Raw genomic sequence first — 14,607 nt, forward strand, 5'->3', positions numbered from 1 at the left:
AAGTCCGACAAAACGTGGCTTGGCGTGCGGTTAGGTTTCTGGTTTAGGGACAGGGTTAGCCTGCTCCAGCCTGTGTCTGTGTGATTTCTAGATGGGTGGGTGCCGGCGAAAACAGCCAATGGATCCTATTGGTTCACTGATCTGAGTGCCCGCCCCCCTCCCCTCCCCGGTAGAAAACAGCGGAGAACACTGATATCACCAAATTTGGAGCGACGCTCCTCTGCCCTGTTATTCTTTAGCGAAATACAAGTTGGCTCCCACTTCCTGTGCCAGATTTTCCAAAAATCGAAAATAAAAGCCTGGGTACGGAGGGTATTGACAGGGTTAGTAGGTAATGGGGCGAGTCGGACCAACACGCCATCAGAATAGTGACGCTGACCCATCACAAATTGCTTACAATATCCGATCTTGACAGGCGTGTGTGGTGCATTATACAGTGTTACAGTACAGTAGTGTGTGTGTGTGTGTGTGTGTGTGTGTGTGTGTGTGTGTGTGTGTGTGTGTGTGTGTGTGTGTGTGTGGTGCGTTCAGGTGTTGTGGTTGAAGCCTACACACAACCGTGATGTAAACATCCACGGCAACACCTTGACGCAGAAGCATTAAGTCGGGCTTGAGCTTGTCTTAAATACATACATAATAGTTTGTCCACAACTGTGACATTGTCTTTGCCTATGGCCACACACACAACACGCACACACACACACACACACGCACACACACACACACACACACACACACACACACACACACACACACACACACACACACACACACACACACACACACACACACACACACACACACACACACACACACACACACACACGTACACAAACACTTTCTAATTAGTTGACAGCCATGTTAATTTAAGGCCACTACCCAAATGGACGTTATACTGTAACTCTAGACCTCGAGAGAAGAATCATTTTGCACACACCAAAACACAAAAAAAAGCTATGTTGTGGCCATTTCCGTAAAGTCCTTGCTCTCTTATACTCTCCATATAGACAACAATGAAAACAAATCTACAGTACAATCCCCAACGTCAGGGTACTAGATTACTCGCACCTCACTGGAACAATGTAAACACAGACAAAGCACGACTGTCGCCCTTTGATGACCTCACTGACCAGTCCTTGCACCGACCGGTCCTTGAAGGACCCTCTTCCGTCATCCCACTGGCTCTTCTCGACTACGAAGAGGTGATTTTAGTTTTTGTCTTTTTGTCCGCATTTCCATTATAGCGACCGGGAGGGTGGTACACTGGTACGTCCTAAAACCCGAAAACAAATAGCCGATGGCGCAAATTTTGTATAGTATATGTTCCGAGTTCTGGGTTCCCGAAACTTGGGTTTTAGTACCACCTCCTGAGCAGGAACTAAATTAGGTTTAGAGAAACAAACCCAGAAGCCGTGAAATCCGGTAACACGGCACACGGTTTGCTTAGTTCTTGTAGTCGAAAAAAAGAGCCATTGACTTCTCCGTCATCCCTTCGGTGCCAGTCGTTGCTTCACGGAGGGACGGACGGACCGATTAGGGTCTCATCTCCGTAACTCCCTCGGAAACAACCTGCGTTTGTTTCTCCTCCTTCACTTCTGTCTCGTCTTTCCTCCTCCGCCCTCCTCTCACAGCGAGGAGGAGCTCTGGCTGTAGTTTCTGAGCATCAGCCGGTTGTACTTGTTGGGCGAGGGGGGCGACGGCGGAGGGTGGGAGGGGACCGGGGGCAGACAGAGGGCAGACTCCGAGATCGGCGAGCCGCCGTCGTCGCTGGACGCCAGCGAGTCGCGGAACGGCGAGGGGGGCGTCAGCGCCATAAGCTCCTCCTCCAGATCCGCCCTCCTCAGGGGGGAGTCGGCGAGGCCACCGTGCAGGGGAGGCGCGGCACCCACACCCAACCGTGCGGGCGGGGAAGCCGGTGGCGAGAACTGGGCATGCTGTGCGTGAGGAGGAGGGGGAGGCGGCAGGGGGTACGGCGAGTGTGGAGGTGAGTACTGGGCCTGCTGCGTGTGAGGAGGAGGGGGAGGCGGCAGGGGGAACGGCGAGTGTGGAGGTGAGTACTGGGCCTGCTGCGCGTGAGGAGGAGGGGGAGGCGGCAGGGGGTACGGCGAGTGTGGAGGTGAGTACTGGGCCTGCTGCGTGTGAGGAGGAGGGGGAGGCGGCAGGGGGTACGGTGAGTGAGGAGGTGAGAACTGGGCTTGCTGCGTGTGAGGAGGGGGAGGCGGCAGGGGGTAGGGGGGGTTAGGAGGGTACGGCGGCAGGGAGCGGGGTTCGCAGTCCGCCCGGGACTCCACGGGGGGCAGGGGTTGGACGTCGGCGTAGGTGGTCAGCGTGGGGGGCGGATTCGGGGTCTCCCGGGGCAACAGGTACGGGTCGACGGGATGCGGCGGCGAAGCCGGCGGGGCGGGGGCGTGGACGTGAGCGGGAGCGTGCGTTGGCGAGGGGGAGAGCATCATGCTGTTGAGCTCGCTGATGTTGGCGGTGAAGCGGCTCACCACACAGCTGATCTGGTCCATGAGCGAGCTGGGGGCCTCCCCCGCCGCCCTGACCACGGTAACCACCCCACGTCCGTCCGTTCCCCCGGCAATATGGCCGCCACTGACACTCATGTACGAAGGTACGCCCACAACCAGGGCCTCCTCCCCCCCGAGCCTCTGGCTGACCGTGCTGATGGGTGAAGGGGTCTGGGGCCGGTACGTGGGCACCGGGTACCTCTCCTCGGCCTCCGGCAGCTCATATAGGGTCTTGTCGACGACGCCGGCGTCAGGGCGGCCGCCGATGGATGGGAACGAGGGCAGGGGCATGTGGGGAGGCAGGTCTCCGCCTCCGCAGTAGCGTCCATCGGGCGTCTTGGAGAAGGGCTTGATGATCGCCGTCTGGTTGTTCTCTTTCCTCTTGATGTGGAAGGAGAGACGCTGCCACAGGTGGTTGCCTCGGGAACCGCTGCGCTCCGTCTGGGCCCAGGACACTGACTTCCCATTGGAGCTGAGTGAAGAAAACACACACCGTGTCAGCGGTGGACAGAGTACCATTGTGTGTTTGAAGAGGACTGCCCAGCCTCTGTTCGTCACACTGCCTCCATTAGGCCACTGTCTGTGGTTCATGTTAGGGTCAGAGTGACAGACAGCTCTCCATGCACGTGGATGCATGCAAACGCATAGACACCAGTGCACACTTGCACACACGATCGTCTCTGAGAGGGCCATTACAAAAAAGGTACATTTTGTTTTAGTGACACTAACCAGGCATTGACCTGGCTACAAATCCCACTGCTCTCTTTCTCTCTCTCTTTCTCTCTCTCTCTCTCGCTCTCTCTCTCACATGCACGCACACGTGCAAGCACACATGCACGCACGCACGCAGGCACGCACATGCAGGCGCACACACACACGCACACACGCGCACACACGCACACACGCACGCAGACACAGGCCTACCTGAGAGTCTCTCCAGCAGAGCCCCTGCGCCTCCAGAGGTTGACCAGACTGGAGGAGCGGCTGGCCGCGGAGGAGGACTTCCCGTCGCCCACGTGCATGCGTACCACTGTGCTGGTGGTGAAGGCACTGCGCACGTTGCGCTCCGGCTTGGCCAGGATTATGTATACCTAAAAACAGACACACAAAAACGGTATGTACTGTATATGAACTTAGAAAATAGATAAATAAATACATTTCCAGGACACTGCCTGCCTGTGTCTTCACTGGTTATACAAAGAAAAACAAAAAAAGTAATTTGTCAACGCCTTGGCATCTCCCCAGTCAGACAGAAGACCAGGTGGAGGGATTAGATCTCCACACTGAACTGGGAACAACTCGGCATCCCCTCAGTCAGAGCTGGCAAACGTATAGGAAAGGGAAGTCGACGGTTTTCTGCCAGCTCTGTGACCCAACCTTGAATAAGAGGGTGACGGTGGGTGGATGCAGGTAATGCTTACTGTGATTGTTGTGTTATTAAATGTCACTATACTTTTCTCTTGTTTGTAAAATCCTTTACAATCATTTTAAGCTACAGCCTCTCATAACATAATGTGTATCCCCATCTCACATACCCTATCAAAAGAATCACACCCGTGTGAAGTGAGGGGCGCTCTTATCATTGTACATCATGACGTACATTCTCCATTCATTGTCAATGGGAAGTTTTTGTAAGATGTTTGTGTAAGATGAAAATCTACACTAATAGCTGAATAGGATAGGAGGGGATAGCGGCGTAGCGCCCCTCAAAAACTAACAAATCAGTCAGCTCCATATAATGAGGATAAAAGTGGGCATGCTCATATATGGGCCTGATGACATCAGCAATCTCCATATATGGGCATAATAGGGACAAGGACTGACGGATACAGAGATCCGGTTGTCCACAGTCACAGATCCGACCGCTATGCATCTTGTCTTACAGACTTCAAACTTTGCATGTGCGAGGGAGGGAGTGCGGCACCCGCTGTCCAGTTTGGATATCCAGTTGTCCAGAACCGCAGATCCAACCAATATGCCCATATATGGGCATTCCAATATGGGCATATACTGATCAGAGTGTGATACTGATGAAATCAGGATCTCCATATATGGGCATAAATGGAACAAGCACTGACATATACAGAGATCTCCTTGGGCATAGAAAGGACAGACAGACAGACATCTCCATATAGGCACAGAAGGGACACAGACAGACGTGTAGAACGAGTACTCTGACAAAACCCCCCAACACTATGACTCAGACATATTGGTGGGGTCGGCATGTAGCTCAATGTATAGGTGTATAGGGGTGCATATAGCTCAATGTATAGGTGTTTAGGGGTGCATAGAGCTCAATGTATAGGTGTATAGGGGTGCATAGCGGCATAGCAGCCCGAACCTCTAGCATTGTGAAGATTGCAGATCTACAAGCTCAACACGGTGCATTCACAAAGCTTTGTGAGCTTGTATCGTTATATTTTCACTATTTGTACAACAAAGTATACTAAGGGTTATGTGGTTAATCAGACTAATCAAATTAGTTGAATATAAAAAATCACACCCGTGTGAACTGAGTGGTGCAAGGTCTTATATAGCCTGATCAGCTGTGGTCTGACGTAATGTCTGACGTAATGAAATCCCACCCGGGTGAACTGGGTGACCGTAGCAACCATGCTCATTTTTTGAGCACAGACAGACAGACTAACAAAGCCAGTCGTTGGAGTGGTTTACACCACTCAAAAATACAAAAAACCTGTGTGAAGTGAGGGGCGCTCTTATCATCGTACATCATCATGACTTAACATGTCAATTTGCTCAGACATATATGACGTAAATTCTCCATTCTTTGTCAATGTGAATTTAACAAAAATACTGATTTGCTTTGTGTAGGACGAAAATAGCCGATTTGCTCGTCTACATATTACGTAAATTCTCCATTCATTGTCAATGGCATTTAATGTTTGTGTTAGGACAAAAATCTACACTATATAGCTGAATATATAGGAGGGGCTAGCACCCCTCAAAAACTATAAGAATCTTTCTGTGTTTATTCGTCAAATTAAATTGCCTCAGCCCTTCCAGCACACTTGCATTGTCCGTGACTCCGTGAGCTATCCAAAAACCCATCTAGTTTAATACTGCGTCCAGCAGAGCAGTAGCAGGCCATGCTGTGCTAAAAGCGTAATGGAAGCCAGCATGAGACAGAAAGCACCAGATTCCTCTCAAGCTGCTTACAGCTATGGACACGGTGGCCAGTGTTGCACAATATTGAGAGAGAAACATGCAACCAGGTCTATAAAAACAAGCCCAAAAAGAGCTACTATTATATAATAGGCCACATGAGCACTTTAAACCTATACATCAGCATTTAGAAAAAAGCACAAACACACAGCTTTGTGTGTTTGTGCGTATCAAATTGGAGATGATTTAATTGACGGAGCACGGAATGTGATGTAGGATGATGTATGCCAATAAGAGCACCCCTCACTTCACACAAGTGTGATTTTTGGAAGGGAAAAAAATAAAATAAAATAAAAGAATACAAAAATATTGTCCCCCCATGGGACAACAAGTCCCATGGGGGGTCCCTGGCACAAAATATGTTCAGATGGGGGCATTCGTAGAAAAATACATTAAATGCAAACAGGGGAGCTGTGCTTGACATGAAGATCTTTGAGAATCACTGATTTAAACAACATTAGGAAGCAAGACCAAAATAAGCAACTATACTTTAGGAAAAGACCCCCCAAAAACTACCAACTATACCAATATTCAAAAGCTCTAAGTGGCTTGTAATAAGCAGAACTGGCAACATTGACAGTGGCACTGTGGCTGTGACGCCTGACGCACGTGGGTGACGATCTCTCCTTGGGCACAAACACACAGCACAGACAGACCCACGGTGTCACTGAGGCCATAGACATAAAAAGGACATAAATCCTTCGGCTGTGCATGGGGCATGTGTCTCTTGCAGGCAACATGGAGTAATAAGTGTTGTTTTCGTCGACTAAAACTAAGACGAAAAATGTTCGTCAACTGCATTTTTCACAGGGACTAGTGGACAAGGGATCCAGTGTGTCATTTTACACTTGGTTGCATGCTGAAACGGGTATGATTTAGAGATATTTATATGTTTAATGTTTGTCTTTAGTTCAATGTTTGTTTTATAAACGCATTGACAATGAAGGGAAAATCTACGCCATAATGTGTAATTTACGTCATATTGTCTCTTTATTGTTAATGGCGTTTAATGTTTGTTTTACATCACCATTACATCACCTAATCAACATGAGTTATTCTTTAATATATTAGCGCCCCTCACTTCACACAGGGGTGAGTTTTTGAGTGGTGTAAACCACTCCTACAACTGGCTTTTGTGTGCATAAAAAAATGACCATGGTTGCTATGTTCAAAATAATTTCTGACGTAATTAAATCACACCCGGGTGAACTGGATGACCGTAGCAACCGTGGTCATTTTCTCTGCGCAAAAACAGCCAGTTGTGAAATCACATCCAGGTGTGATACATACATTTATCAAAAATTATAGCTTTTTTTACTTAACATATTTTGTGTGATTTCATTACGTCAGACATTACGTCAGACCACAGCTGATCATGCTATATAAAACCTTACACCACTCAGTTCACACGGGTGTGATTTTTATTTAAATATCTATGACTGAGGCGGCGCGGCGTGTGGCGCTAACAACGTGTGGGTGACAATGTTTCCGGCTTGGAGATACAAACGTGCAGCGTAGAGCCATGTGTGGCACTTGTACTGAGACTGTGACACAGGCAGTGTTAAGGCAGTCATGTAACTGATATCGTTGCTGTCAGGCAGAAACCTCTTATGTCCATATTTTCCACCAGACACAGATAATATATATAAAAAAGTTATTAAAATAGTGAAAATAGCCAATCTACAAGCTTAGAAGTTATAACGGGATCAATAAAGTATCTATGTATCTATCTATCTATCTATCTATCTATCTATCTATCTATCTATCTATCTATCTATCTATCTATCTATCTATCTATCTATCTATCTATCTATCTATCTTATTTTGTGGCATTTCAGACGATTCAGCACCATGGATAGCACACATGATCAGATCACTGGACTGTCGGAAGAGTGAGATTTGTTTTGGAAATAACAGGTGGTTGGTGTAATGGGACTTTGGTCGCAATGGGACATTTTTCAGACTATTGGGGATTTGAAGGAAAAAATGGGCCATCGGACCATCAGAATAACGGGCTGTCGGAACAACGGACAGGCCCTGGAGCGCGTGGGTGACGATCTTACCTTGGGTACAAACATGCAGCACAGGGCCACGGTGGCGCTGAGGCTGACACTGAAGCACATGGTGATGATCTTGTAGTTGGAGCCGAAGTAGATGGGCACGAACGCCAGCCAGATGATGCAGGTGGTGTACATGGTGAAGGCGATGTACTTCGCCTCGTTGAAGTTGGCCGGAACGTTACGTGTCTACGTAGGAGACAGAGAGAGAGAGAGGGAGAGAGAGAGAGAGAGAGAGAGAGAGAGAGAGAGAGAGAGAGAGAGAGAGAAATACAAGTAGCTACTTAACAGAGCATCAACGAACAGCAGCAAGGATGAGAAATTTGATGCAGAAGGAGGAGAGGACACTATTGTTTGAGTGGTTCAGCCACTCCATTGCGTAGCTATGTGTGTCCCTATGTACTGTATGTATGTACGTATGTATGTGTAGCTACGCCTCCAAGCATGTGTACGCGTCCAAGCACGAACATATGAAACACCTCACTATTACCACTGGATGGCACAGTTGAGCAGCGTCACACACACACACACACACACACACACACACACACACACACACACACACACACACACACACACACACACACACACACACACACACACACACACACACACACACACACACACACACACACACACACACACACACACACACACACACACACGCACACAGAGGCCAGGGAGGCGTACAGTACAGTACAGCACCACTCACTTCAGACGGGTCTGATTTTACTTTACTGGAGTATTTCCAATACTTTTACTTCTACTCCACTATATCAAATCAGGCATCAGGCAAATATTGTGCTTTTACTTCAATTATTTGAAAACTCTAGTTACTTTACATTTGGTTATCATTACAAAACCACTTCAGCCGTATAGGCCTATAGTTGGGCCATTTGAAAATCCACACGCTCACAATGCGTCGCATATATTATATAATGTATAAAACATTTTGAACTCATGAAATGACAATATGCACAAAGTACTTTTTCTTTTACTTTTAGTAGCCTATATATTTTGAAGCCGAAACCTGGGCTTCTACTTGTATCAGAGTATATCTTACATTGCAGTATTGATGCGTTTACAACATGTGCTGTGCTGCTCACATACAAGGTTCTCAGGTTTGGACCTGACATCGACGACATGTCTCATTATGTTTCCACGCTACATGAAACTGTCATGCAAACCCTGTGACTCAGGCTGTACATGGATATTTACAGTATGTGCTATGATGAGTCACGAGGCATAAAGACGTATTGGAAAGGAATGTCTACGATGCTGCCACCATGGCCCAATCGATGGTTCACTGTTCGGTCTAATGAGCACAATGAAATACATTCCATCGGGTCATGGCCTGATACTAAGTGTTTTCTGAGGACGGGCGACTGTGCTATATAGTTTCTCCCTCTTTTAGAAATTTGTAGCAGGCCCACATTCAATCCATTCAAAGCACCTGGCACAATTAGAGAAAAAAAATATATAATTGGAATTCAATTAGATTATTACATTCCTAACGATGCCGCCATGTATGCACTCTCTATTGATACAAAATTGATTAAAATTTGTTTGTTGATTTTCTTTCTTTCTTCAGCTGTTGTTTACTTTTCATGATTCAAATTCAAAACATCAAAAGTAGCAGATCTACAAGCTCAAAACCATACTTTTGTTTTGTGTGACATTGTAGTCTGACATTAATTTACAAAAAACAAAACAAAAAAACCACAGAATAGAACAGTTTTCTGCCCGACAGCAACAATTTGCGCATAATGTGAAACGGGTCCTCTGCCTTTAACCCACCCTACCATTTTTAGGAGCAGTGGGTGCTGTTAATGCAGCAGCTATTTTCTTGGACTGTGGGATATGATGTCATGCCAAGCAACCATATCATATCAGAGACAACATCTAAATGATTATAACTAATATTTCAATCATAATCTAAATAATGGGTCTTCAGCATATGAACATGTTCATACAGTATGTAGTAGTGGGGGTCCCTTTGCCTGGCTTGGCCAGACTCATACTGTGGATTCACTGACGCTCCAAGCCAGGCAAGGGGTCCCTGCTTCAACACTCTCAGCTATAGGGGGTCCTTGGCCTGAAAAAACATCGAAGACCCCTGATCTATACCTACAGCTGGAGAGAACGACACATTGTAGAGTATACGATGTGAATGTCACTTATGTCAGCGTGTCCGACCCATACGTACCTTAAAGGCGTAGAAGGTGCAGCTGAGGATGAGCAGTCCATTGTAGCCCAGTGGCGCCACCACCCCCACGTTGGTGGTATTACAGATGAGGTTGACCTGGCGGATACTGGGGTAGTCATAGATAACCTGCATGGACCCATCGTCCAAAAGAGAATGTAAACAAAAACAGTCACCAACCAAAAACAGTCACCAACGTAGCCGACCCTGACAAACACTTGGAATTGTAGGCATTACATTTAGGTTGACTCGGTATGTGCGTGACATCATCATCATACCCAGAAGTTATGCGGGAACGCCTACTGAGTGGCAAACAACTACTTTCTGGCCTTGACAGCCCATACATCCAAACAGAAAAGTCCTATCTGATTGTATTAAACAATGTTAAACGACATTAAACTCACTTTGCCACTCGATTTGCCACTTGATTTGCCATTGACAACGTTCTATACGTTCAACGTTCGTTTTTTTCATGCACCACCATCTGGAACAAACTCCCCAAAAAACCGAAATGTTTCCTACAAAACTAAAATCACAGCTAAACTGTTCTAGGTTTTCTTTACATTTTTTGTTCTGCACTGTAATGTTCTTTATTATTTTCCCCACACTCTCTTCTCTGCTATGCATGTTATGCACAGTCAAGCATACTGAATTGCCCTGCTGAACTGTGCTATGCCACTGTATCTCAACACCGGGCCTGGGGACCTTATGGGTATATGTAACTCTGAGAGTGTACAAATGGAACCAAATGGTCCATTTGGTTCCATTTGTTTACACAGTCAAATGAACATCTACTCTCCACTGCCCTGGTGCATGGAGAAATCTACTGTACAAGGCTTTCTGACAGAAAAGGCTCCATGAGGAACATGGATCCATCTACTCTCTACTGGCTGTGGAGGCTCTATGAGTAACTCTCTACTGCCCCCTACCTGTGGAGGCTCTATGAGTAACTCTACTGCCCCCTACCTGTGGAGGCTCCATGAGGAACTCTCTACTGCCCCCTACCTGTGGAGGCTCCATGAGGAACTCTCTACTGCCCCCTACCTGTGGAGGCTCCATGAGGAACTCTCTACTGCCCCCTACCTGTGGAGGCTCCATGAGGAACTCTCTACTGCCCCCTACCTGTGGAGGCTCCATGAGGAACTCTCTACTGCCCCCTACCTGTGGAGGCTCCATGAGGAACTCTCTACTGCCCCCTACCTGTGGAGGCTCTATGAGGAACTCTCTACTGCCCCCTACCTGTGGAGGCTCCATGAGGAACTCTCTACTGCCCCCTACCTGTGGAGGCTCCATGAGGAACTCTCTACTGCCCCCTACCTGTGGAGGCTCCATGAGGAACTCTCTACTGCCCCCTACCTGTGGAGGCTCCATGAGGAACTCTCTACTGCCCCCTACCTGTGGAGGCTCCATGAGGAACTCTCTACTGCCCCCTACCTGTGGAGGCTCCATGAGGAACTCTCTACTGCCCCCTACCTGTGGAGGCTCCATGAGGAACTCTCTACTGCCCCCTACCTGTGGAGGCTCCAGAGGAACTCTCTACTGCCCCCTACCTGTGGAGGCTCCATGAGGAACTCTCTACTGCCCCCTACCTGTGGAGGCTCTATGAGTAACTCTACTGCCCCCTACCTGTGGTGGCTCCATGAGGAACTCTCTACTGCCCCCTACCTGTGGAGGCTCCATGAGGAACTCTCTACTGCCCCCTACCTGTGGAGGCTCCATGAGGAACAGAGCCACGATGATGGCCAGCTGCAGCAGGATGAGCAGGAAGGCGATGATGAGCTGAGCGCAGGCGGACATGAAGCGAGGTTTCTTGGTGCAGATCTTCTTCTTGCTGCCCGCCAGGATGCGGGCGATGCGGTTGGTCTAGAGGAGAAGAATAGAAGAACAACAGTTGCAGCTTGTAGTTGTTGTGAGCCTGTAGATCGGCTATTTTCACAATATGTATCTGTGGAACCGAGTCAGACAAAATGTAATGCCTGCGATTCCAAGAGCTTGTCAGGGTGGGGAGTCCCCAGTTCAAATAGTACAGTACAGTACAGTACAGTACAGTACAGTACAGTACAGTACAGTACAGTACAGTACAGTACAGTACAGTACAGTACAGTACAGATATACCTTTGTATGTTGACAGGGAAGGCAACCAAATCTTCTCTATAGGCACATGCACTTTAAACCTGGCATTTTTTGGGGGAAATATGGCGGGGGACAGGCCTATATTAGGGTTAAGGTTTTACCTTGGTGACCAGGGCAGAGTAGCTCATGGCGGGAGACAGGCCTATGCCCAGGCGCTGCAGGTAGCAGTGCATGACGTGGGGCTTGGCGATCAGAGTGAAGGTGCACAGGTAGCCCAGACAGATGCCAGCCAGGATGATGTAGCACAGCTCTCTGCTGGACGACTTCACCACCGGGGTGTCCCTGAACCTGCACACAAACAACACCAAGAGACACAGTGTTAGACCACTGGTTCTCAAAGTGGGGTCGGGCTCCAAGTAGTGAAAATAGCAGATCTAGTGGTGCGCCCCTTTGTGGGCTTGTAGATCTTCTATTCTCACTTGGTCCCGTGGAAAAGTCTAGTTTCTCTTGAACTAAAACGTTTGGGAACCACTGTTGTACAGTAGCCGATACATTTACATGATTGATCTGTGATTCCATCTGCGGCTGTTTATATCTGCTACTTAATATTTCTCTACTTGCACAAGAACTTATTTATGTATCTGCACCTCATGTACATTTTACATTTGTCCTGTCTGACTGTGTTCGCCATATTGACATTTGTTTCCTTTTTTATTTCTGTAACACTCCTTTACCCTATTGACTACTTTGACACGTACCGCACGCACGCACGCACGCACGCACGCACGCACGCACGCACGCACGCACGCACGCACGCACGCACGCACGCACGCACGCACGCACGCACGCACGCACACACGCACACACACACACACACACACACACACACACACACACACACACACACACACACACACACGTGTTACCTGATGAAGACTGCGGTGACAAAGAAAGTGAACATGAGACCCAGACAGGCAAAGACCACCGCAGCGATGGGCTCTGGGTCCCCCCAGCGCAGGTACTCCACTGGGATAGGATCGCAGCCTGCATGGGGCGGAGAGGACAGGACATTTAATGGATAGGATCGCAGCCTGCATGGGGCGGAGAGGACAGGACATTTAATGGATAGGATCGCAGCCTGCATGGGGCGGAGAGGACAGGACATTTAATGGTAAACTCAATGATCTACGTAATCCAAAACTCACTAACCAATGCCTAAGCGTGTTTGCCGAGTGAATTATATAATCGTCTCTGTCGGGTTTAAATCCTCTTTTGGGGGTCCCTGGCACAAAACATGTTCAGATGGGGGTATTAATGAAGCCCAAAAGCAACTACACTTCAGAAACAAGCCCATAAAACCAAAACCCGCAACTACCAATATTTAAGTAGACACATGGCAACACTGGTCCAATATTGAGCGTTGAATGATTCCAACTATTCTACTGACACAAAGAGAGCAGACATTCTTCCCTGTTCACATTGCCGAGACTGTACGTCTCATATTGTACATATAGTACTGTACATCTAACCTCCCTCAAGCTGTCTGAACAGCGCTGTAGAAACGTGACATAATTCCCCTCCACTCATCCTCACAGAGTCACTTATCAACCAGTATATTATTTGAATATAAAAGACTTTCCTATGGTTATTAACATTCACATACTGTATTCAGTCTGTTCTCCCTCTCCATCCCCCATGCACCACTGCACTGTTTCCATCCATCTCTTCTTCTCTCTCCTGTCTCATAAATGGGAGAATATTATTTCTGTCTCATTAATTCCTGTCTTTCAGTCCCCTCCTTCCCTCCCGCTGTCATCCTCTCTGTTTGAACCAACCTTCTCTTCCTGTGTAATCCCTCCATCGCCACTGTCTTGTTTTACCCTCTATACTTAGTCAAATTGTCCTGAGCTGATCCAAAAGCTCTGATGTCCAGGGAGTTCCCAGCAAAATGAGGAACAGTTTAACCACTCAGGCACTAAAGGGACAAGAGCAGATCTACAAGCTGACAAAACATTGTGAGCTTGTAGATCTTCTCTTTTTGCTATGTTCGACCATGTGTCATTGCCTATGACATACTCAAAGGTTGAAAGCGGTTAAACAGTTCACCGCCGGAAGAAACTGCAGTCACTCTGTTGACCCCGGCAACTATACCGCCCTATTTCTATTATCAGCTCCATCTCGAAAGTGGTGGAAAAAATTGTCTATGAACAGGTTGAAAAGTATCTTGCCACAAAAAAAAATGATGTACGAATTTCAATCCGGCTTCAGAACATCCCACTCCACTCACACATGCCTCCTCTCTTTGAGGAGGCATGTGTCGAGGAGGAGGCGATGATTTGATTGGTTGAGCAAAGTGCATATTGAAGATAAAAGTGAGGGCAGAACAGTTAAGATAAGAGCGTGAGGGGGCATTCCAGCTGGCTGCTGGAATGCTTTTCCAGACTCTACTTGTTTTATTGTCTACTAGATTATAACAACGCCCAACTCATGTTGGGCTGGAAAAACCCAGCCCAGTAGGGGAGGGGTAAGAAAAGCCCTGCCCAGTAAGGGAGGAGATGCCTTGCCCCTGTGGGGCGAGGCT

General features: G+C 47.8%; 1 protein-coding gene across 1 annotated transcript in view; it reads right to left on the bottom strand.

Annotated features, from left to right (window-relative positions):
* Nucleotides 1-1,625: 1,625 nt before the first annotated feature.
* grm5b (glutamate receptor, metabotropic 5b) overlaps nt 1,626-14,607 on the bottom strand; it is a gene marked incomplete at both ends in the record, with an annotated part of 110,255 nt that continues 97,273 nt past the window's right edge. The window contains 9 exon segments of the mRNA XM_079513837.1: nt 1,626-1,991; nt 2,251-2,253; nt 2,256-2,982; nt 3,435-3,601; nt 7,757-7,939; nt 9,957-10,082; nt 11,658-11,816; nt 12,188-12,374; nt 12,953-13,070. Of these exon segments, the coding sequence (XP_079369963.1) occupies nt 1,626-1,991; nt 2,251-2,253; nt 2,256-2,982; nt 3,435-3,601; nt 7,757-7,939; nt 9,957-10,082; nt 11,658-11,816; nt 12,188-12,374; nt 12,953-13,070 (2,036 nt within the window).

This window comes from Electrona antarctica (genome assembly GCF_951216825.1).
Source record: "Electrona antarctica genome assembly, chromosome: 11".
In the NCBI taxonomy this organism is placed as follows: Eukaryota; Metazoa; Chordata; class Actinopteri; order Myctophiformes; family Myctophidae; genus Electrona; species Electrona antarctica.